General features: G+C 39.8%; 1 protein-coding gene across 3 annotated transcripts in view; it reads left to right on the top strand.

The window, feature by feature from the left end:
• LOC132826223 (kinesin-like protein KIF20B) overlaps positions 1–25,764 on the top strand; it is a 112,890-nt gene that overhangs the window by 33,295 nt on the left and 53,831 nt on the right. For all 3 annotated transcript variants that reach the window (XM_060841902.1, XM_060841903.1, XM_060841901.1), the window contains exons 14-19: positions 4,554–4,693; positions 8,976–9,117; positions 12,777–12,984; positions 17,925–17,980; positions 22,860–22,964; positions 24,547–24,697. In XM_060841902.1, coding sequence (XP_060697885.1) covers positions 4,554–4,693; positions 8,976–9,117; positions 12,777–12,984; positions 17,925–17,980; positions 22,860–22,964; positions 24,547–24,697 — 802 coding nt within the window. The remainder of the gene's footprint in view (positions 1–4,553; positions 4,694–8,975; positions 9,118–12,776; positions 12,985–17,924; positions 17,981–22,859; positions 22,965–24,546; positions 24,698–25,764) is intronic.

Below are 25,764 nucleotides of genomic sequence, written 5' to 3'. Positions count from 1 at the left end.
GATCTCTCTCTCTCGATCTCGCGTTCTCTCTATCTCTCTCTCTTGATGTCTGTCTATTTCTCTCTCTATCTATCTCTCTCTCGATATCTATCTCTCTCGATATCTCGCTCTCGCTCTCTCGATATCTCGCTCTCGCTCTCTCGATATCTCGCTCTCTCTTTCTCGATATCTCTCGATCTCGCTCTCGCTCGATCTTCATCTTTCTCTCAATCTCTCTTTCTCGATATCTCTCGCTCTCTCGCTCTCGCTCTCTCTCTCTCGCTCTCTCTTTCTCGATATCTCTCGCTCTCTCTCTCGCTGTCTCTCTCGATATCTCTCGCTCTCTCTTTCTCGATATCTCTTGCTCTCGCTCGATCTTCATCTTTCTCTCGATCTCTCTTTCTCGATATCTCTCGCTCTCGCGCTCTCTCTCTCGATACCTCTTGCTCTCTCTTTCTCGATATCTCTCGATCTCGATCTCGCTCGATCTTCATCTTTCTCTCGATCTCTCTCTCTCTCTCTCTCGATCTCTCGATCTCGCGCTCTCTCTATCTCTCTCTCGATGTCTATCTATTTCTCTCTGTATCTATCTCTCTCTCGATATCTCTCGCTCTCTCTATCTCGCTCTCTCTTTCTCGATATCTCTCGATCTCGATCTCGATCTTGCTCTCGCTCGATCTTCTTCTTTCTCTCGATCTCGATCTCTCTCTCGATCTCTCTCTCTCGATCTCGCGTTCTCTCTATCTCTCTCTTTTGATGCCTGTCTATTTCTCTCTGTATCTATCTCTCTCTCGATATCTATCTCTCTCGATATCTCGCTCTCGCTCTCTCGATATCTCGCTCTCGCTCTCTCGATATCTCTCGCTCTCTCTCGATATCTCTCGCTCTCTCTCGATATCTCTCGCTCTCTCTTTCTCGATATCTCTCGCTCTCTCTTTCTCGATATCTCTCGCTCTCGCTCGATCTTCATCTTTCTCTCGATCTCTCGCTCTCGCTCGATCTTCATCTTTCTCTCAATCTCTCTCTCTCTCGATCTCGCGCTCTCTCGATCTCGCGCTCTCTCTATCTCTCTCTATCTCTCTCTCTCGATGTCTATCTATTTCTCTCTGTATCTATCTCTCTCTCGATTATCTAGCTCTCTCGATCTCTCGCTCGCTCTCTCGATATCTCGCTCGCTCGCTCTCTCTCGATATCTCGCTCGTTCTCTCCCACTCGATCTCTCGCTCGCTCTCGATCTCTCACTCTCGCTCTCGATGTCTTGCTCTCGCTCTCGATCTCGCTCTCGATCTTGCTCTTGCTCTCTCAATCTTGCTCTCGCCCTCTCGATCTTGATCTCTCTCTCGCTCTCGCCTTCTCGATCTCGCTCTCTCGATCTCGCTCTCTCGATCTCTCGCTCTCGCTCTCTCTCTCGATCTCGCTCTCGCTCTCGCTCTCGCTCTCTCGATCTCTCTCTCGCTCTCTCGATCTCGCTCTCTCGATCTCGCTCTCGATCTCGCTCTCGCTCTCTCGATCTCGCTCTCTCGATCTCGCTCTCTCGATCTCGCTCTCTCGATCTCGCTCTCTCGATCTCGCTCTCTCGATCTCGCTCTCGCTCTCGCTCTCTCGATCTCGCTCTCTCGATCTCGCTCTCTCGATCTCGATCTCGCTCTCTCGATCTCGCTCTCACTCTCTCGATCTCGCTCTCTCGATCTCGCTCTCTCGATCTCGCTCTCTCGATCTCGCTCTTGCTCTCTCTCGCTATCTCTCGATCTCACTCTCTCGATCTCACTCTCTCTCTCTCTCGATCTCTCTCTCTCTCTCTCGATCTCTCTCTCTCGATCTCTCTCTCTCGATCTCTCTATCTCTCTCGATCTCTCTCTCGATCTCTCTCTCGATCTCTCTCTCGATCTCTCTCTCTCGATCTCTCTATCTCTCTCGATCTCTCTCTCTCGATCTCTCTCTCTCGATCTCTCTCTCGATCTCTCTCTCGATCTCGCTCTCTCGATCTCGCTCTCTCGATCTCGCTCTCTCGATCTCGATCTCGCTCTCTCGATCTCGCTCTCACTCTCTCGATCTCGCTCTCACTCTCTCTATCTCTCTCGATCTCTCTCTCGATCTCTCTCTCTCGATCTCTCTCTCGATCTCTCTCTCGATCTCTCTCTCGATCTCTCTCTCTCGATCTCTCTCACTCGATCTCTCTCTCTCGATCTCTCTATCTCTCTCGATCTCTCTCTCTCGATCTCTCTCTCGATCTCGCTCTCTCGATCTCGCTCTCTCGATCTCGCTCTCTCGATCTCGCTCTCTCGATCTCGCTCTCTCGATCTCGCTCTCTCGATCTCGCTCTCTCGATCTCGATCTCGCTCTCTCGATCTCGCTCTCACTCTCTCGATCTCGCTCTCTCGATCTCGCTCTCTCGATCTCGCTCTTGCTCTCTCTCGCTATCTCTCGATCTCACTCTCTCGATCTCACTCTCTCTCTCTCTCGATCTCTCTCTCTCTCTCTCGATCTCTCTCTCTCGATCTCTCTCTCTCGATCTCTCTATCTCTCTCTCGATCTCTCTCTCGATCTCTCTCTCGATCTCTCTCTCGATCTCTCTCTCGATCTCTCTCTCTCGATCTCTCTCTCTCGATCTCTCTCTCTCGATCTCTCTCTCTCGATCTCTCTCTCTCGATCTCTCTCTCGATCTCTCTCTCGATCTCTCTCTCGATCTCTCTCTCGATCTCTCGATCTCTCTCTCGATCTCTCTCTCGATCTCTCTCTTGATCTCTCTCTTGATCTCTCTCTTGATCTCTCTCTTGATCTCTCTCTTGATCTCTCTCTTGATCTCTCTCTTGATCTCTCTCTCGATCTCTCTCTCGATCTCTCGCTCTCGCTCTCTCGATCTCGATCTCGTTCTCTAGATCTCGATCTCTGTCTCGATATCTCTCGCTCTCTCTCTCTCGATATCTCTCGCTCTCTCTCTCTCGATATCTCTCGCTCTCTCTCTCTCGATATCTCTCGCTCTCACTCTCGATATCTCTCGCTCTCACTCTCGATATCTCTCGCTCTCACTCTCGATATCTCTCGCTCTCACTCTTGATATCTCTCTCGATCTCTCTCGATCTCTCTCTCTCTCTCGATCTCTCTCTCTCTCTCGATCTCTCTCTCTCTCTCGATCTCTCTCTCGATCTCTCTCTCTCTCGAGCTCTCTCTCTCTCTCTCTCTCTCTCTCTCGATCTCTCTCTCTCTCGAGCTCTCTCTGCATCTCTCTCTCTCTCTCTCTCTCTCTCTCTCTCTCGATCTATAACTTTCTGATTTGGAGATGCTGGTGTTGGACTGGGGTGTACAAAGTTAAAAATCACACAACACCAGGTTATAGTCCAACAAGCTTAATTGGAAGCACACTAGCTTTCGGAGCGACGCTCCTTGACAATCACCTGATGAAGGAGCATCACTCCGAAAGCTAGTGTGCTTCCAATTTAACCTGTTGGACTATAACCTGGTGTTGTGTGATTTTTAACTTTATAGCTTTCTGGGTTTCATTCCCTCTAAATGATAGATGGCGATCAAAATCTATTCTAATGAAAAGTCAAAAGGTCTTTCTGGTGTTGAGCTTACCAAATAACTCCAACACTAAAGTCCTTGGAAGAAAAGGTTTTACCATGATGTTTGATCCCAGCTGGTGTTTTTTATTGGACAAGTCTGATTCCAAATTGAAATCTGACTTGATAGATCTCTTTATTTTTGGTTTAATGTGGTGGTTTCTTACTGGAGCTGAAGCACATTTTGGTTTTAAGAATAAAACCGTTTATTATGCAAAGGAAATAGAATAAACCAAATGTGCACATAATACATGTTTAAAGCTTTTGTAACACAAGTTAAATACAATTCCAACAGCCCTGCTTTAAAGTGTGTGAAAGAAAGGGAATGCTCTCGGGTGTTTATGATGCAGAGGTTTTCATTTAACTGTGGCTTCAATTTCCAGTTAAATTCTGATTCTCTTTTTAAGCCTTTGTATTCTTCTCTGCTGCAAATAATCCTTTCAGGGTCTCAGCCAAACATTTATGGTTTGGAACTAATTCAAGCAAATGCAAGTAACCTGTTTCTTACAATGAGAGAACTTATTTAACTGCTGTAAAGTGCCTCTTTTTCACAGCAGCAACTTTTTTACATGTCCAGTTTCAGTCAAGACTTTTGTAAACCTGCCAAATTGCAACCCGAAACATTTTTGTTTTGAAGCTGTGGGTGTTTTCCCTCTATCACAAGGGAGGGGTGGTGCTCTGGTATGCACAACTGTTCACTTTGTTTGCTTGTTAAAACTCTTCTACTGAAAGCAAAACTCCATTGCACAATATTAACTCTTGTGCTGTTGTTAAAAGAAATCACAGCTATAGAAATACTTGCAAGTTGAGAATTAAATCCCTTTAGGTGCAGTGACCAAAATTCCGATGCCACTAGTTCAAATCCATCTTCTTAATTGCACACAGTTTTTATTTCAAAATGTTTTATTTACTTTTTGCTGTTTCATTTATATATTTTAATATATAAATTTCAAATGGAACAATTTCTTAGAGATGGCTCATTCAAATTCTATTATCTATTTATATCACATTCAGAAGTTACTCCTTTGTATACAAGATCTGAAAAACAAGCTAATTGAAGAAAAAAAAGAAAAAGTGATCCTAGAAAAGAACATCCGGGAAGAAGTTCATCAGGAAATGGAAAAATTCATGTCTCAGTTTGAAAACTACTTAAGGTGATATATTTTGATTTGTTTTTCCCCCAGTATGTTTCACAGAGTAGTCAAAACAAAATTTAACTGGGGTTAACATGGAACATAGTGTGCTTAATATTGCTGCAGCTGCTCACTAGTGGAAAATGTTAAATGTCAATTTAAATTTGGCACTCTGATTACATTTAAAACCTAAGAAACTTTAAAATAAAATAAATGACAAACTAGGGGAGGATATGACCAAATGGTATTGTCACTAGTAATTCAGGTACCTAGATAATGTTCTGGTGACCTGGTTTTGAATTCCACTGTGGAAGCTGATTTGACTTCTGAAGTTATCATTACAATTTTTAATTTCAGATTTTTTTCATGTTTGATTCAAGTTCATTGTCTTAAAAACCCACTTGGGTGGCTCTCTTGTCATGCAGTGGTAGTGTCCGTATACCTGGTTTGGAGAACCCAGGTTCAAGTCCCACTTGGTCCAGAGGTATATGAATAGGAAGGGTTAGAGGGATATGGGTCAAATTCCTGGCAAATTGGGACTAGATTAGGTTAGGATATCTAGTTGGTATAGATGAGTTGGACCAAAGGGTCTGTTTCCGTGCTGTACATCTCGATGACTATGTGAGGTGTGTAATAACATCTGAGTGATTTGATTTTAAAAAAGGTTCATTTAAAAGAAACAGTTTATTGCTGTCCTTACTTGTTCTGGCCTGTATTTGACTCCAGACCCACTGTAATGTGTCTGATTCTGAACTGTCTTCTGAAATAGTACAGCTATTCAGCTGCATCAGTGACTAGAAATGGGGGAGGAAAAAGGGAATGAAAGTAGGTGGACCACCCTAACATAGACTATGGTACGAGAAAAAACAGCAAACACAATCTGGTTGCTCCTGCAGAGTCCTTCTTGCTAATGTTTTGGAGCATTGTGCCAAAATTTGAGTTGTCTGAGTTGTCAATCATTAGCTCAGCAGTCATACTTACAGAAGAATTCCTTGTACAACACTTTGTTGCTAGATACTTCCTATCTCGCCTGTAGGATAGACAGACCCATCACAGGTGTTGGCATAGTGGTATACAGTTAGTGAGCTCCTCCAGGAGTTACCAATACTGACTCCAAACCCCATAAAGTGTTATGGCATCAGGTTAAAGATTGACAATGAAACCTCCTGCAGTTCCTCACCAATTCCAGAAAAATCTGACACTAAAAGTTTAATGGTGGCCATAAACACAATTTTTTTTTCAACTAAAACATCTGGATCACTAATGCCCTTTTTAGGGAAGGAAGCATTCTGCAGCCTTCAATGACCATCGCCAACAGTTATTTGGCAACCCTGCTGGTCAAGTCCTGCGGGACAGCTGTTAGACTGGGCTTCAGCAGGTGTTGAGGGAACCAATATAAGGGGAAAATAAATAAAACTTGATCACACCGAGCTGTCTACTGCATGTGCCCGTGACCTTATCAGTAACAGTAATCACTACACAGCACATGTGCAGGAGAGTACTGTCTCTCGCTATCTCATTCCTAAATGAGAATGACTGAGGAGGTTCAAGCACTGAAAACTAGGTAACCACGAGATGCCATTCACCGCAATCTTCAGCTAGAAGTGCCGAGTGGATGATCTGTTTCGGCCTTCTTTGAAGGTCCCCAGTATTACGGATGCCAGGCTCCAGCAACCTCGTTCATTCCACATGATCTCAAAAAATGGCTGCGTACTGCACAGGCTATGGACCTTGATAACCCTCAGGCCATAATACTGAAGAAACCAAACACAACTTGCTGGATCTGTTCACAGGTCTGGCAACATCTGTGAAGAGAAATCCGTTCTGAGGAAGGATCTCCAGACCCAAGACATTAACTCTGATTTCTCTTCACAGCTGCTGCCAGACCTGCTGAGCTTTTCCAGCAACTTCTGTTTGTCTGATTTGCAACATCTGCAGTTCATTTTGGTTGTGAATCATACTGAAGCATCGTACTCAAGAACTTGCCGTGCCCCCCAGACAAGCTGTTCCAATATTGCTACAAGACAGGCAATACTTGGACGATTTTCCATACACAATCACATACAGTGTATGCCAGTGATAATAAACCAGGATAAATGTCACCCGGCTAATTCTTGTCCCATCAGTCTATCCTTGATCACGAATAAAATGGTCGAACGTGTCATCAACAATGAGATCATGCAGCACTTGCTTAGCAATAACCTTCTCACTGATGTTTGTTTTGGATTCTACCAGGACCACTCGGCTCTTGACCTCTTTTAAAGCCTGTGTTCAAATGTGGACGAAGGTGAGGTGACTGTGATTGCACTGAGGCCATATTTGGCTGACTGTAACATCAAGGGGGTCTAGAAAAATAGGAAAATAGGCTGTTTGGTGCCCCACCTGGTACAAAGGATGATGGTTGTGATGACTGGACGTCAGAGTCAAGATTAGAGTGGTGCTGGAAAACACAGCAGGAAGCATTCGAGGAGCTGCCTGACCTGCTGTGCTTTTCCAGCACCACGCTAATCTTGACTCTGATCTCCAGCATCTGCAGTCCTCACTTTTCCCTGACTGGAAGTCAGTCATCTCAGCACCTGGATATCTTTGCTGGAGTTAAAAGTAGTTGCCCAACCACCTTCAACCACTTTATCAATGAATTTCTCTCTGTTACAAGTTCAGAAGTGGGGATGTGTGTGATCATCAGGAAAATGTTCAGTACCATTTGGGACTCATCAGAAACTGAAGCAGTCAAAGTCCACCTTTGGGCTGAAAAGTGCAAGTAACGTTTTATGCTACACAAGTTCCAAGTAGTGATCATTGTCAATATGAGAGAATCTAATCATGAATGTGAAGGGACAATGGCATCCCCATCACTGAATTTATCCACTATCGATAACCTGGATTAGACTTAAACTTAGTGGCGAGAAGAGTAGGTCAGAGAGTATGAATTTTGCAGCAAGCTCTCTCTCTCATGGCATTATGGTTGTTTCCTACATCAAATAGATTGCAGTGTTTCAAGAAGACAACTCGCCATCACTTTCTTGAAGGCAGTTAGAGTTTGATAAATGCACAGCCATACGTGATTTTTAAAAAATAAAATTCAGGACCTCTGGTTTAGCAGTGACTAGGTTGCTGGATCTCATCGCCAATGTTATTATCTTTACAGTGATGATAATAAAAGGGAAGGTTGAAGGATATGATTAACAAAATTACACTTAGATACCTCAGTCATATATAGTTAGAAATAATTCTGGATTTCAGTGTTAAATTGCACAAGTGCAAATGTCTAATATTGCTCTGTTTCGCACACTTTTAAAATTGTGTAATATTTTAAAGAATAGTGAAAATATTCTTTTAAATGAAGGTAATAATCTTTTTTATTATTGCAGTAGCATTTTAGAGTTTTATCCAACTTCAAATCATTTTGTTGCCCACAGTGGCACCTGCTTACGTTTTCTGAGTCCCCTGGTGCCTCTTCCATTACCACATTCATCAGATGGCTTTCTGTGAATTTCTCCAACTAAAACATAATCAATCACCAGACACACTTCAACCACTTCCATTATGCCTTGCTTACTCACTCTTGGCATTTTTCATAATTTGAGATCTCCACAGCCTTCATTTGGAAATGTAGGATATGCAACATGCTCATCCACTAACTAACCAGTATACCATGTATCTTTTCCCTGTTTTGGAATATTGATTCACTTAACCTTTCATTTTATTATTTGTGTATTCTAGCAACTCTTTCTACATTGGGTTAACTAGATGCAAATTGGTTAACCAATTTGTTAAAAATCAATCTGGTTTGTCTGTAAAATGTAAACAATATCTTGACCTTGCATAAACTTCAATGGAACAGTAAGTTTCAAGAACAGCTCCTTTTTTTTCTTAAAAGCACCTTAGACCTTTTACCAGTAATTCTAAACTTTAGCCATATCCTAATTTTGTAATGATTCATCTGTATCCGATCCAGGTTTTGAAAATGTCCCACTGTTTTTGCATTTCAAACCTCATTCTTGCATAGTTATTTGTATGATTTTTTTTGTTTAATGTCTTGGCTCCTGTCTGCCTACTTTTTTGTATATTTGATTTATTTAAATGAGAACCCTGCTTCATAACATTTTCTCCCATTTCTAGGTGCCTGTCTGCCTCCCAATTTTCGCATGTTATGTGTGCAGACCTTCACTTAACATGTCTATAATCTCTGTAATAGATTATTGCACTCAGTTTTGAGCATTTACTATTTATCCTCCAGGCCCCCACAGATTTCCACCACCTTGAGTATCCAATGAATTGTTTAACTTTCTTTAATATATAGAGAAAAGGAAGAAAATTGGTTAACTGCGGACAGAATTGAAAAGCGCAATGCAATCTTTCAAAATCTGGTCAAGGCATGTGTAGCTATTGATCAGAATGAAGATTCTGTTACAGAAGGCCATGCTGAACCAGATGGCAGTCAGGTATGTGTCTTTTATTTATTTACAGCTGAAAATATGTGCTGTAGAGAAAGTACTGTTTATTGACAAATAGTTTCCACAAATCTGAAGTACACTTGCTTATTGGAAGCTAAAATGTTCAACTTTATCCAAATCTGTTTTGGTTTATGATTCAAATGGCTTAACCAGCGGTTTTTAGAGTTGTTGTCCTTGCAAAATAATGTGGGAGAAAGTGAGGACTGCAGATGCTGGAGATCAGAGCTTAAAGATGTGTTGCTGGAAAAGCACAGCAGGTCAGGCAGTATCAAAGGAACAGGAGAATCGACGTTTTGGGCATAAGAAGGGCTTTGATGCTGCCTGACCTGCTGTGCTTTTCCAGCAACACATTTTTAAGCTTGCAAAATGATGCGTTCTAATTGCCTGTTCCTGACTCCTCCTTATGTAGAAGTGCAGTGAAGCTATTAATGATGACAAGCATGCTCAGTGTTAATGGTTCTTGTTGTGAAACTACATCCCATGAACAGCAATACGATAATCAAAGAATCCTAGCATCCCAACAGTATGCAAACAGGCCATTTGACCCACTAAGTCCTCCCAAACTCTCACCCCATCCCTGGATTTCACATGACTAACCTACCTAGCCTGCATATCTCTGGACGACATGGGGAATGTAGTATGGCCAGTCCACCCAACCTGCACATCTTTGGACAGTGGAAGGAAACTGGTACAACAGGAAGGAAACCCACACAACCACAGTCGAACGTGCTAACACTATTCAGACAGTCCCCCAAGGGTGGAATCAAGCCCAGGCCCTGGCACTGTGAGGCAGCTGTGCTAACGTTGAGTCACTGTGCTGTTGGATTGGTAGATAAAGGATGGCAAAACAGCACATGGGATGCAATTCTGTATTGGACAAGGTATTGAAGAACTGGGATGTAGTGCTGGAACTAATACAGGACACTGGTTAGACCAAAGATGGAGTTTTGTACATTGTTCTGGTCATATTAGGCGAAAGGACATATTACTTTGGAGAGATTACAGAGGATGTTTACAAGAATATTATCAGGCTTGAAAATTGCAGGTATGCACAAAGGTTGGCTTGGTTAAGGTTGTTTTCCTTGGTACAGTGGAGGCTGGGGGCCAACTTACTTGATGTGTACAAAGCAATGAGGATAACATAGACAACAAAGACCTGTTCTGTAACACTGGATTAGGTGAGAGCATGACAAAGCCATTTTTCCACAAGAGGGTAAGAGGTACCTGGAATTTTCCATCCAGTTTAGTAGGTGACGTGGAAATCCTCAAATCATTTAAAATGAACCTAAATTTGCTCCTGAAGCACTAACTTGCTAGGCTACAGGCTAGGTGCTGGTAAGTGGAATTAGTGCGTGCGGCTAGTTTATTCAGCCCAGTGCAGACAATAGGCTGAATGGCCTTTTTTTTGTGTATGGTAACTTTTGTATGATTCTAATTTCTTCTCTGATTTTAACAAAAAAAAAGTCTGATTTGTTTTTTCTTGAGTTCAAGCCTAGGGCATGTTCATTACAACACAGACACATGCACAAAGACAAAGAGCAAAACTGGAACGAGTTTACAATCAAAGGATAAATTTTAAAGCTCAAAAGAAATGCACATGAATTCATGAGTTTTTGAAACAGAGTTCACAAAGCCAATGTTGAGTGAAGGTTCTTTTCTCTAGGTGCTTGCATTTGGGTGGGTTAGACTAATACAATGTTAACAGAAAAATGCTACTTGCCAGACTGAAACATGTCAAGAGTGTGGTGGTGGAAAAGCACAGCAGGTCAGGTAGAATCCAAAGAGCAGGAAAGTCAACTTTTCGGGCAAAAGTCCTTCATCAGGAATGTGTTCAGAGAGAGTACCAAGTGATCCGATTCTCAAGATCAGGAAATTTTAGTTTCAAGATAATGTTCCTGGATTAGTCAGTTTCAAATTAAATAATAATTTCTATAGTTCTGATTATGCACATTGTATGAGTTGACTATTGGGTCATTAGCACCACATCGTATGTTGATAGCTCCCCTTTTGTTCACAGTCACAAGTGGGCAGACAACTCCTCTGCTGGTCCTAGATTTGTACGCTGTAAGGTCCACACTCTTGTGGTGCAAGAGTGTGATATTCGGGTTGGATAGCAATTTTGGCTTTATTCTTTAATTATTGCTTGAATTTTCCAGACAAAAAGTAGCCAATTTGCATCCTATGATTGGGGGTTGCCGTATTTTAGTCCAGCAAATTTTATTTGACAATAAAAGAGGTATAGCCTTTAACACAATTTTATGATCTCTTCGTGTTGATTAGATTAGATTAGATTAGACTAGATTACACTTAGTGTGGAAACAGGCCCTTCGGCCCAACAAGTCCACACCGACCCGCCGAAGCGAAACCCACCCATACCCCTACATTACCCCTTACCTAACACTACGGGCAATTTAGCATGGCCAATTCACCTGACCCGCACATCTTTGGACTGTGGGAGGAAACCGGAGCACCCGGAGGAAACCCACGCAGACACAGGGAGAACGTGCAAACTCCACACAGTCAGTCGCCTGAGTCGGGAATTGAACCCGGGTCTTCAGGCGCTGTGAGGCAGCAGTGCTAACCACTGTGCCACCGTGCCACCCACAAATTGGGCGGTTGTGTGGTTGTGATATTGTTACAATAATTACATTGGTTTTCGAAGTTTACACAGTTTATCAACTTATTCACACTGTTTAACTGCGCATGCAGACAAATTACAGGCCTGTCCTACACACTACACGATAAATTGTGATATATTTCTCAGACATTAGCATGTGTCTTTGGTTAATTAGGTGGCAGCCATGGCACTTTCTGGAGGTTACGAATAGAAAAAGAAATCGGTTCCAAGACTAACCCATCTAACCTGCACACCCTTAAATACTATGGAAGAACGGGAGGGGAATCTGGGTGGAATGCTCTTTGGAGGGTTGCTTTGGACGTGATGGGCTGAATGGCTTGCTTCTACACCGCAGGAATTCTATAATTTTATCCTGCCACTACCAATGACCTTCAGATATTCACTCCATGGTCTCAATTCTTCTAATATCTAAAATGTAACATTGTATACAAGGCATGGTGTAAAATTTAATCATAGTCTGTTAAGCGTGAGCATGCATTTGACTGGAGAAGAGCTGAACATATTTGTTGCCAAGTCAATTTCAGTTCCTTCTAATTTGTTTGTCGGTATCTGTGTGAAGATCAGTTTTGCTTGATTTCTTTTTCCCCTTTGTTACCTCCAGAATGTGCCTTGTCTATCACCTATTTAGTCATAAATGGCACACTAATTTTTCTCTTCTTGTCAAGCTAGTCCAGTCATGGTTTAGGGGAGATTGAATAGAGGTAACTGACTTATTTGTATGCAAAATTGGGAGGTTTTGAGTTCTGTAAACAAAATGCACATTTCACTGAATGTTAATTTAATCATTTGCATTCCCATTCCATTGCATGGATTTTGGTGACAAAATTGGCAAAGAGTTAATTTTCACAGACATGGACAATTAAACCTGAGATTTTTTAGCCAATGCATTATTGACATGTATGCAAGTTTAATGGTTATTTAGTGTCCCAATAGTTTTTTTGTTTTTCTAATCCAGTGATTTGCTGATTTACAATTGTAGTTCTGCAATCTTTTTACCCTTTCAAAACAGGAGAGTTTGGCTAAAACTAACGTTGTAAAATGCATCAAGTTGTTGGAACCCGATGTAGCTGACATTAAGAAACAAGCTGAAATGATTCATCACCATTTAGCAACTGCTCCAGAACCTCAGGAGGCAATTACACTTCTGGAAACTAATTTGGCTTGTATCACCCAAAAGCTTAACCAAGCACAAGAAACACTGGAGAAGAAAACTTGTGGTAAGTTTTGTGCAAAACAATTTGCACTTTAATAAAACATTTTGATGTTCAATATTTCTCTCTCTCTCACTGTCTCTCTCTCTCTCTCTCCCACCCCCCCCCCCCCCCCCCCCCCCCCACCCCCCACATCCCCTGCCCCCACCCAACTGTGGTAGTGCTTCTATATTCTCCCCAGCATCCACATGATGTGTGTGTTTGCGTGCACAGGTGTGAAACACAGAAAGACAACTGGTATACAAATCTTTATTTATTTCCCACCACCAGGAAGAAAACCTAGAAGCACCATAGGTTCTGGATGGTAAACTAGCAGAACATGTTAACCTATTGGGCCACAGGGACGGATCCAGAGCTCCTTTATTCCACCTACTGTCAAATGCTGCCTTGTGTTCAGGGCAGTATGACTTGCCTTTTTTTTTTCTATCCTTTTGGGTATGAAAAATGGAAAAAGAAGTCATTATTTTGAATGGAAAGAGACTCCTAAGAAGGCCAATACTCGAGTTGCGCATTCATGCACTCGAGGGAAAACCAAGTCAGTCAGTTAGCAGTGTTTGGTCATAAATTTTAAAGTCTTTTTACAACATTTCTGCAGTTAGAATTTACTTCATCCAGTATTCCATGTTCTAACTACATTTAATTCAGGTAATTTTTGCAAGTTGATACAAATGCATTTGTGCTAAAAATGTGTTGCTGGAAAAGCGCAGCAGGTCAGGCAGCATCCAAGGAGCAGGAGAATTGACGTTTCGGGCATGAGCGCTTTTTCAGGAATGATTCCTGAAGAAGGTCTCATGCCCGAAAAAGTTGATTCTCCTGCTCCTTGGATGCTGCCTGACCTGCTGCGCTTTTCCAGCAACACATTTTCAGCTCTGATCTCCAGTATCTGCAGACCTCACTTTCTCCTCACAAATGCATTTGTACCAACATCAGGAATTGAAGATGCAACAAGACCTGGATGTTATCCAGGCTTATGCTGAAAAATGGCAAGTAACATTCGCATCAAGTAAGACCATCTCAAAGAAGAGGGGGTTGGTGGAAACTGGGGTTAAAAGTTCTAATTTGGGGAAAGGCCAGTTTTACTAAGCTGATACTTGAAGGTAACTTGGTTTCAGAACAATTGGTATTATTCAAGGAGGTGATTCATTATCACCGGCATGAGATTGGAGTAAGTGTTCTAATGAAGAAAAGGTGGCATCTTACTAAATTTAGAGCCCCATGAATAACAAGGTGCATAGATGTAAGTAAAATTAGGAAGTTTATGTCAGGCATAAATTAATTCAGAAAATTGCCTAAAGAAAACAAAGTAGGGATAAAATTAAAAGAACTTTAAGCGATGAAAATTGTTGCGAAATAAAATCCAAATATTGCACATACATAAATAGGAACAAGATATTTAGGAGAAGTGCAAGGTCTATTGGGGACCAAAACGTTAACTAGAAGTGGAGAATGTGTATAGGATCTCAGTAAATACGTTGTGGCAGTCTTTATGAAAGAGAAAACTTACCACTGCTTTGATTAAGGAGGGGAAAAGTGTAAAATATTTGATGGAATAAATATTGCAAGATGAGAAGTATTAAGGGATTGAATGTCTTCGAGTAGTGAAAAAAAATCACCAGATCCAGATAGGATGTATCTCGGTTATTAAACGAAGCAAGGAAGGGATTATGGAGGGTTTGTCATTGTATTTCAGCACCCCATGATGAATCTTGTGACACTCTTTTGGTAGTGAACTAAAGGGAAGGAGTGACAATAAGCGTTATTATATGGTAGTATTCTAGTCATGTCACTGGACAATCCAGGATAATGATTGGGAAAATGGGTTCAAATCTGCTGTGACAAATGAAGTTTGCATTCCATAGTATCTGAAATTAAAAGGCTTGCCTAATTATGACCATGTCAAAAAAAACAAATTTCATTAATGTCATTTTTTTTTAAGGATTGTAACTTGCCACCCAAACCCAGTCTGTCTACATGTACCTCCTGTCCAATAGCAATGTAGTTAACTTTTAAATGCCCTCTGAAATGACCTATTTAGACTTTATAGCTGCTTGATGTAAAGTAATGCAATTGGACTGACCAATAGATAGTGACCAAGGTAACTCTAATGGCCCTGCAAAGTCCTTTCTGTGGGTTTCTTTCAAAATTGGGAGATCTTCCACAGACCGACTAAGTAACAGCCTGACATTGTATATGTGCAAAGTATAATTCCACTGACTGTGACTCTGTCCCAAATGATAACATCCTTGGGTGTGTTCTGTCCCACCAGTAGGGCATCTCTGCTAGAGGTAGTGTGAGTCCTCAACAGTAACCATGTACCACTTGAAATCTAATTGAATTGGGCCAAATATGGGCAAAAAAAACTTGGTAGTTACCACCTACCATTCTGCTTTGGCTAAAGAATCAGTGCACGTTGAATGTCATTTAGAACCACCTGAGGGTGACAAGGGTACAGAATGGTACAGAAGGGTACAGAATGTACCCTTGCTGGGGAACCTTTAATGGCTGTTGCCAAGAGTGGTTTAGTAACGCCACTCCTGACTAAATTGGCTGAGTCATGAGGGACATAACTTCTATACTGGTTGGTTCTGCAGTGAGCAATGAAAGAATGACCAGAAGCAAAAGTCTATTTGACCTCATTTTCACCAGCCTTCTTGCTGCAGATACGTCAATAAATGATGTTTGTGGGAGTGACCACAATGCAAATATTGCTTTCACATTGAGAATAACCTCAATGTTGTGTGGCACTACTACTATACTAAATGGATAGACTTTGAACAGATCTAGCAACTAAATACCAGACATCTCATAGATATCAGCAGCGGCAGAATTGTCTTCAAGCACAATCTATAACTTCATTACCCGACATAACCCCCCATTCTATCATCACTGGAAATTGACCATAGCTCAATGAAAATTATTTTATAAATGTTAAAGGTCAAATATGAAAGCAGAGCATGCTAAACCGAAGTTGCAAATTTTAGTTTAAAGGATAGATCAATAGAGGTGACGTAGAATACTCAGAATGAGCTCATTCCAATGTGCAATTGCGATTCTAAAGGACCGAGCCACTTCTGTAATTGATTAACTAGAAAAGCGCAAGTAAAGGTATGCCAAAAAGAGCACTTAATTGTACAAGTTAAGTGGTAGGTGAGAAGATCGGATAGAATATTTTTAAAAATAATGAAGAATGACCAAAGAATTAATAAGTTAAGCATGAGAGTAGAAGTGAAAGTTAGCCAGAAACATAAAAGCATACTATTATTGAAATCTAAAGCTCATGATACATGCTTTTGGATTTTTTTTTCTTTACTGACCACCTAGGCCAACAAAAACTATATTCAAGTCCAGAAAGGATGACTAGGCAATCATTAGTACAGATCCCCCTATATAATATTTTTTGAAAGCTAGGTTTTCTAGCAATGAAAAGCCATAAACCTTCGGTCTTCTCCTCCTAAAATCTTTACTTCTTTCCTGACTAAAGTCGTTTGACTTGCTTATTCCTGATGAAGGGCTTATGCTCGAAACGTCGAATTCTCTATTCCTGAGATGCTGCCTGGCCTGCTGTGCTTTGACCAGCAACACATTTGCAGCTGTGATCTCCAGCATCTGCAGACCTCATTTTTTACTCAAATAACAGAACAACCACAGCACACATTAAGCCAATCTTCCAAGAAACATGGTGAAAACTCTTAATTGAACAAGTGTCCAAATGCTTCCATATCTTCCAAAAAATAGTTCATGAATATTAGTTCATGAATACAAATATATTTTCTGAAAATCTCCATCATATTCATTGGTATTACCATTGCTGAATATTGCACTATTGAGCAAAACTTGAACTGAACCAACCATATAAATGCTCTGGTGACATGATTTAGATTAGAGGCTTTGAATTCTACGTCAAGTAGCTCTCCTCCTGCCTGCACAAACTCTATCCACAAGGCAGGCATATAATTGAATACTTTCCAATTGCATAGATTAGTCCAGCTGCAACAATAATCGAAAACCTTACCACACCCACACTAAAGTAGCAATTTGTACAATATATCATGCCTCCTTCAAAAGCACCTTCCAATCCAGTGATCTCTTCTGTGTTGAAGGGCTGAAGCTGTAGATACGAAGGAACATCACAACCTGCAAGTTCTCTCTTAGATGCACATCATCCTAATTTGGAGCTTTATCATTGCTCTTTCACTATTGCTGAGACAAAAGTCCTTGAACTACCTTTTATACAGCACACTGTGGGTGTACCTGCACCAGATGGACAATAGCTGTTTCAAAAGAAAAACTCCTCTTGGGCGGTTAGGGATGGCTAACAAATTCTCACCTTGCCAGCAATTCCCACATCCTATGAAAGTATTTGCTTTTATAAACATGAGTCAGACTAGGTTCGTCTGAACCAGACAAATTTTGAGAGAAGCTGGTAATATTGTGATAAATTTTGATTATTATTATGAGAATTTTAATTCTAGATTCATTAATTAAATTTATCTTCCCCGACTGCCATGGTAGTATTTGTATTTGTGACTGTAGTATTAATCTCTGTTTGGCCAGATACAATTCAGCACATTCCATGACTTGAGTGACTAATGGCAAACTGGCAACATCTTTTACATCGGCTGACTTTAGTTCAGCAAAATCTTTTTTGTCTTGTTTCAGTGTAAATAAATGCACAATGTTGCATTCTGACATTGATTTGAATGCTGTGCATGTATGGTACATGCATTGGCAGTGGCGAAATGTACCTCTGGCATATAGCTGAAGTTAGATTGCTACTTTTTAAGGGATCGTAAAAATGAAAGCCAACCAATGATTTGTCTTTGTAACACCTTCGATGTGTAGTGTGAACAAATGCATGCTTAAGTACTTATTGAATAAAAACTCAAATTGCCTTTACTATTTGAACTGTTGCAAAGAATGATATAATTAATGTTTTCAAATTTCAGAATTAGATGCGCTTGAGAAATTGACTGAAGAGGCAAAATTGAAGGAAGCATATAAGGTGACTGCTTTTAACATCATCTGACAGCTCAGCCACTGCCATTTTCTCAACTAGCTTTTGGTTTTGTCTTCAAGTGTTCAAATTCACTGTTTTGACATTTCTTATCAAAAACAATTTGAGCCAAACTTTTAAAATGCAGAATGACACTTCATTGTTAGTTAGAGTCTGAACAATGGTGAGCTAGCCATTTGTTGCATGAATTTGTTAACTATTCTAACTCTGTTGTTTTAGATTTATGATTTTGATCACAGATTATTTTAGCAATATACCGTTTTATTTTTCATTAAGCTAACGTTCATCAGAATGAACATTTGGAAAGGTTGTATCATTTCATAAATGTTTCAAGTGTAATTTTAATTTGAAGGGCGCTTGTTGTTATGAAGGCAAATATAACTGCCATGGCACAACAAACAAAATCCCATGGCTTTGCTTTAGCATCATATTCAGAGGATAGCATTTCAGATAATAAGGTATGGGAGAATTGGTCATTTGGCCCATGGAGTCTGCTCTGCTATATGAACATAGCTGATATGTTTCTCAATCCCATTCCCCTGCCTTCTCCCCATAATTCTTGATCCCCTTGCCAATCAAGAACCTGTCTATCTCTGTCATAAATACACTCAATGACTTGGCCTTCACAGCCTTCTATGGAAATGAGTTTCTTCGAGTCACTGCCTTTTGCTGAAGAAATTCCCTCTCATCTCTGTTCTAAAATGTCACTACTTTCACTCACACTGAGGCTGTGTCCTCTGGTCCTAATCTTTCCTACTAGTGAAAATATCATCTCCATGACCATTCTGTCCAGGCCTCTTTAGTATTCTGTAAGTTTCAATGAGATCCCTCTAATGTTTAAGCTCCTGAGTGCCAATGCAGAGTTCTTAACCCCTCCTTGTATGATGAGCCCTTTGTCCCTGGGATCATTCTGGGCCCCATTCAAAGCCAGCATACCTTCTCTTAAATGTGGGCCTAAAACTGCTCAATATTGCACTTGTAGTCTGAGCAGAATTTTGTACATCCTTGCTCTTGTATTTCTGTTTTCTGGAATTGAATGCTCACATTATATTGCCTTCCTAACCGCCAATTGAAGCTTTATCTTAACTTTAAAAGAATCCTGAACTAGGACTTCTAAGCCCTTTATGCTTCAGAAATCTGAAACCTTTCCCCATTTGGAAAATATGCCTTTCCTTCTGATCAAAATGCAGTTTCATGCTTTCCCAAATTGTATTTCTTCAGATATTACTTTGCTCACACTCTATGCCAATCCAAGTGCTTCTGCAGCCTCCTGCTTAAGTCCCTTCTCTGTCTGTGCCATCTACAAGCTTAGCAACAATGTCCTCCATTCCTTTGTCTAAATCGTTAATGTATAATGTGAATGGTTGTGGTCCAACACTGACTCCTACAGAACTCACTGACTGCCATCCTGAAAAGGACCCTTTTTTATCCCTAGTCTGCCAGTCAGCCAATCCAGTAGCTTCACTCAAATACCGTGGACTCTATATCTTATTTAGTAACCCTCTGTTGCACCTTATCAAAGGTGTCTGGATTTTCATATCAATCAAGTCCATCAGTTCTCCTTTGTCTAACCTGCTCATTATATCAAAGCGTTCTAACAGATTTTAATTTGTCCCCCTGACAAGGCTGTGCTTACTCAGCCCTATTTTACCATGCACTTCTGAATACTCTGGAATCTCAGTCTTAATAATGGTCTTTCAAATCTTACCAATGACTGAGGTCAGGCTAACTGGTCTATAGTTTCTTGTCTTGACTCCTTCCCTCCTTAAACAGGGATGTTACATTAGCAATTTTCCAGTCTTTAGGGACTCTCCCTGACTTGGTGATCCCTGAAAGATCATCACCAACGCTTCTAAAATCTCTTCTGTGTTCTCCTTCAGCACACAGATTTGATCACCTTCATATTTTCCAGCTTCCCCAGCATCTTTCTCCTTGCTGATGGCCATGATGCTCACCTCTGCGCCTGACTGTCTAAATTCTGCTATGTTACTGCTGTCTTCCACTGTCAAAACTGATGCATAATGCCTATTTCGTTCCTCCACCATTTCTCTGTCCCCCTAATACAATGTTACAACCTCATTTTTGGGCTGTCCAATGTTCACTATTCCCCCCTCTCACTTTTTTATTTTGATTTCTTTTTAAACTCTTGCAATCTACTTTTTATTACTAACTAACTTACCATCCATATTTCATCTCCCCCACTCCTTGTATTTTTAGCTCTACACTGCTAGTTTTTAAAAGCTTTCCAATCCTCTGGCTTCTTACTAGTCTTCCATCATATGCTCTTTCTTTTGCTTTTATGCTGTCCCTGACTTCCCTTATCAGCCATGGTTGTCTTATCATCCCCTAAATATATTTCTTCTTCCTTGGGATGAATTTCTACTGTTTTAATTCTTCCTGAATTATCCTCAAACTCCTGCAATTGCTGCTCCACTGAGTTCCCAGTTAGACTCCCCTTCGAATGAACTCTGGCCAGCTCCTCCTGGTATCTTTGTTACATTTACTCAATTGTAATATAACTTCATCAGATTTCAGTTTCTCTCTCTCAAACTACATGGTGAATTCTATCATATTGTGGTTAGTGCCCATCTAGGGAGTCCTTCCTTAAGCTCTCTAATCAAATCTGCCTCATTACACATCACTAAGTTCAGAATTATTTATTCCTTACCACAGCTCTCTAAGAAAAAATGGAGTGCCACATCTTAAAAACTTTTGACCCATAGTTCTAGACTCCCCCACAAGATGAAACATCCTCACATCTACTCTGCCAAGTCCCCTCAATCTTGTAGATGTCATCTCTAAGGCTGAACCTGTTTAGTCTTTTGTAATAAAACAGCACGCTTTACAATGTAAGTAAATCCCTCCTTAAGTAAAGAGATCGAATTGTACACAGCACTTCAGGTGTGGTTACATATTGCCAGTGCTCTGTATAATTCTAGCAGGACTCCTGTATTTTTTATACTCCATTCTGTTTACTGTGATGTATGTGTAAGTGCACCCAGATTCTGTACAGTTTTCTCCATTTTAATTAATTTATTTCTTTTACTGAAGTGGACAACTTCAAATTTCCCCTCATTATGCAGCCAGCTGCCAAATTTTGTCCACTTACTTATCCTATCTGTATCCTTTTGCGGATTTCTTTCTTTTTAAACCTCGCTTTGTTGTCAAATTTGGCTACAAAACTGTCTGAAATAGATGTAAATTGATGGAGTCTCTCCTCTGATCTCAATGAGACCCTACTAACTACAGTGTACAACCTAAATTGTCCATCTCTCTTGTTGGTGAGCAAATCCTCTTGCTAAAATATTATCCCCAACACTAAGCACTTGACTTGGTACAGTGAATTTTGTGGTATATGATCAAATACCATTGAGAATCCAAGTACATTATATGTATTAGTGTTCTTTTATTTTCCCTGGTTATTAAGTTCTCAAAGAACTTCAAACAAAAAGGTTAAAAATAATTTCCCTTTCATAAAATCACATCGGCTATATATTTTCCAGATGTCCTGCTAGTACCACAAAAGATTCTAACATTTTCCCAATGGTTGATCTTAGACTAACTAGCCTATAGTTTCCTCTTCCTATTTCCCATCTTCCCCCTTTCTTAAATAATAGGATTATATTTTGTGGTTTCCTACAAAGGTATGCCCTTTGCTGGATCTATTGAAGTTTGAAAGATCGCAACTATTGCCCTCTTGTATCTCTACAGTCACTTCCTTTAAAGAATGTTAGATGCAGGCCAAGTAGATCAGGAAACTTGTCTACCTAATGTCCTTGCAGTTTTCTCAAATAAACATGATTGCTTTAGGTTCCCCTGTTTTTATTTTTAAAAAATAAGTAGGGGTGAGAGAACTATGCAATGCTTGTTTGGGGTAAATATGTAAAACTGTAAAATGTACGAAGTGTGACATGAATAATTCTTTCTTTAACTTGACTGGTACAACCACTTGTCTGTACAGGTTTTGATTTCCTGCGACTGCATTTTATGATACCAATATTGTCAATACAACTATCTCAATACTTTAGCTTACACAGAGTGAGGAAGTGTGATGCTGTTCATGTCAATAGTGATGACAGGCTGATTAAATTTGAGACTATATTCCAGAGTTTAGTAAAATGAAATGAGTTTTCATTGAAATATTCAAGATTCTGAAGTTGATTGACAAATTAGATTTTTATTTATATTTAGGACACTAGCAGAATTTCAAGATGAGGGGATGATTTGTTTTGGACTGAAATGAGACATTTCTTTGCTCAAAGATTTGCCTACCCAAGCGTGATGTGAATGTTCTATCATTGAATCTATTTCAGGCTGGGACAGATTTCTGTATCACAGAAATTTGAAAGATTTGGAGACTGGGCATTAATCAGAAAGTGATTAAAATCAGCTCTGACTGTAAAGGACAGAGCTGGTTTGAGGGACTGAATAATTTAGTTTTGTCCCTTACCTCCTTAAGAATCTCTGTTGGTAATTGATTTGCTATAGTTTTTGTTAATCTTATCAATTATATTTTTACATAGTCTACGAACTGAGGCTTCAGCCTGCTTTGAGCAAGGATATCAATTGCTTGCTGTTTAAATGTTCTGAGCTATCTGCACTCCATAAGGTCAAGTGAACATATCTATCAAGGGTCAGTTTTATTAAACTCTGTTTGCTTGGTTTAGTTTTTGTTCTTTTGGCAGCAAGTGAAGTTTGAAATAAACAGCAAGCATACTGGAATTCTCTGACCAAACTGTAACATTTAACCCAGTCCTAATAATCCAACTAATCCTGACTGCAGTGGTGCTTTATTTCATTACCTACTGTAAGAAAACATCCTTCATGCAATTATATTTTGATATTTTTTTACTTAAAAAAAACACAGAATGAAGAGATCCAAAGTTTGAAAAACTATTTGAAGATCAAGGATGCTGATCTGAATAAAATGAGAAATCTGCTTGCAAGTTATGAAGAAAGAATTGAAAATTACGTAAGTTTCAAATTAATGTTATCTTTTAGGGATCAAAACTGACAAGCAAATTTAATAGTTAAACAAAGTGAAAACTTTAAACCTTCAAATTATTGGTGCAAAATAAAATTTTAAAATTAAAAACAAATCAAACTTGTTTCAATTTTGTGTGACTGTGATTAAGCTATTGCCTTGAAGAGTTGCAAAAAAGAAAATCACTGCTTGTCTGAACTGTGCATATTGATATTGATAAGTCTGTGAAGCTTGGAGCAGGAGTAGGGTGTTCAGCCCTTGATACCCTGTCCTCTCATTACTTTTCACTTTATTTCTATTCCTTTTTCCTTTTCTGTTCTGTTTTTAATACCTCTCTCTCCTATTTCCTGAACATGCATGTCTGCTGGAAAATGACAAAATAGCTGTAATGGCTAACCATGGTTGTTCAGGAGTTTAGCATTTCCTCATCTTTGCTTTTGCTTGTACAAAAAATATTGGCAGAGTTTATAATTGATCTGAGAGCGGAAAGCAGAACCTTTTTTCGAACACTGTATGATTGTTTATTTGTTTTCAACCACTAAGTCATTAGTTCCTGCTGTTTTTGAGAAAAGTGGTCTCTGAATCCATTTGTATTTATGTTCAAAACCTAATGGCAATAATCCATGCCTGTTTTTATGACTAAGATTTGAAATACCTATATAAACTTTTCTGATTCCTTGATGCCAACACTGCCACTGAACTCTCCTTATGGTTGTATCATATAATCTTGGATGAATTGAGATTTCCTCCTGAGGCAAAACTGAAGTTTTTCTTTAGCTTGTGTGTGTCTTCTCCCTCAACTTCACCAACCATCTGAATGCTGTCTTGTGTTACGTCCATTGGTGTCAAATTTTAATGCCGTTTCGTCCTAAATAAAGTTTCGTTTCTCACATTTTCTCTATTGCAATGATGAAAGAATTAAATTCATAGTAATATTGCCAGCGTGTTCCCTGTTATCTTTTCCATAGACTGCTTTTGTTATCTTGTTCTACCCATGGAATCCCATTAGCACTGAAACCCATTAATTTATCTGATGTTTTACCTCCATTATAACTGCTCTTTTAGCTGCTGTGTATCTGGTTTGTAGACCTCTACTTCATCGCCCTGTTGCCTGTATCATTTAGAGGATTAAAAAACTCCAATTGCTTTTCATTCAGATTATTTGAGATTATTTATTAAATTCTTTCCTGTTATATTTAAAGTCTTTAGTAAACTTCTCAAATGTGAGCAGCCCTCCAAAAAACCCACGTCTCCTTCTCATCTCTTGAAATGTTGTGCTAACTGCCTCAGGTTTGTTCCCAGGTGGGTCATTGCACTTTCCTATTAGGGCTCCCTCTACCCCTTGCCTCTTTAACAGTCAATAACTTCCTGTACGTGTGTTTTTTAAAAAAATAAGTTTTGGTCTCTCACTTGCTCGCGCACTCTCAATTTTATAGCAAGGCACCCTTTGCTTACATCAAATTTCCAATCAAAGCTTACTCTTAGATTTACATCTCTTTTTGTTTACATTTATGTACATTGCTTCCAAAGAATTAAATCTCATTGGCACATGATATTCCTTTGCTCCTAGGATACAACAATTGAAAACATTCAAGGAATGTTGGAAACGCATAGTACCCAAGATATGAGCCCAGAACCAGTGAAAAATACTTCAACTACTAGTAGAAAACGTAACTTTGAAAGTTCCTATGAAAAGAAAGACCAGCCACCTTCCAAGAAAGGTACCACTTTTCCCATGTATTAAAATGATGCGATGTAACTTGGTATGAAGAAATGATACTAGAGAAGCTGCTACTTGCTTCTGGTCAAAGACCAGCAAAGATTTTACTAAATCTGTGAATGCAGGTCTGTAAGTTCTACTTCTTGTGTGCACACACTACTTGTATTCTACTGTAAATACAGAATTTAAGCAATTAATATTAAGATTTTATGTGTACCCAGTTCACTTAGCTGTGATAAACAATGCCATCTGTTGGGCATTTCAAGTTGTTATAGAATTTATGGGTGGGCAAGGAGGTGGTTGATGTTTTGGGTTGTTTTGTTAAGATACAGAGTTCAGTTGCACTGGCTGATCAGAGCTAGACCAGCCATTAACTGTGTCTCAAGGGTAAATATATAGGCAGTTCCCATGATCTGGCCCAAGTCTTTGATAGTGAGCTCCACATCTGAGATTTTCAGAGATGGTCATGAAGTACAATGAAAATCAACCCATCAAGTTTGAACATATTGGGCAATTTTAGCATGAACAAAGTGTCAAAATCTTTGCAGGGTTCCTGCATGCATTTCTCGACTTGTACCCAATCTGCAATATTCTAGATACCAGAAAAACCTGGTTCAATAAAACTATTCTTTGCAGAATGGCTAGTTCTCTTTTTTTTTCCTTGTTTGAAGAGCCATGAAATTTTTTTGTGTGTGTACTTACTGCAGTGCTAAACAGACTGGCAATGTGTTTTTAATTGGAACTTGCATTGTTTAAAGGAGTCCGTGTTTTACTTGTGCATGTCACAGTGCTTTTGGATTTTGTGCAATTTCACTTTAGAAAATTATTTCTCTCACACACAGAATTTAGTAATCTGGACTGGTTTCAGAATGTCTAGTTTCTGTACTTTTTTGTGTACATTAGGGCTTTGGCCTTTAATTAACCAACCAGTTTTCAAACAAAACAAAAGTAAAACAATGAGTAGTTTGTGTAGTTTGGCAAAGGAGACTTTGAAAAGTACACATAAAATTTTGTAGTGAATTTTAAAACTTTAGAATCCTATGTAATGTATGTTTGATTAACAAAGTT

The sequence above is a fragment of the Hemiscyllium ocellatum genome, chromosome 22, assembly GCF_020745735.1.
Source record: "Hemiscyllium ocellatum isolate sHemOce1 chromosome 22, sHemOce1.pat.X.cur, whole genome shotgun sequence".
Lineage (NCBI taxonomy): Eukaryota > Metazoa > Chordata > Chondrichthyes > Orectolobiformes > Hemiscylliidae > Hemiscyllium > Hemiscyllium ocellatum.
Note: the sequence above shows the minus strand (reverse complement) of the source record. Positions and strands in the feature narration are given on the sequence as shown.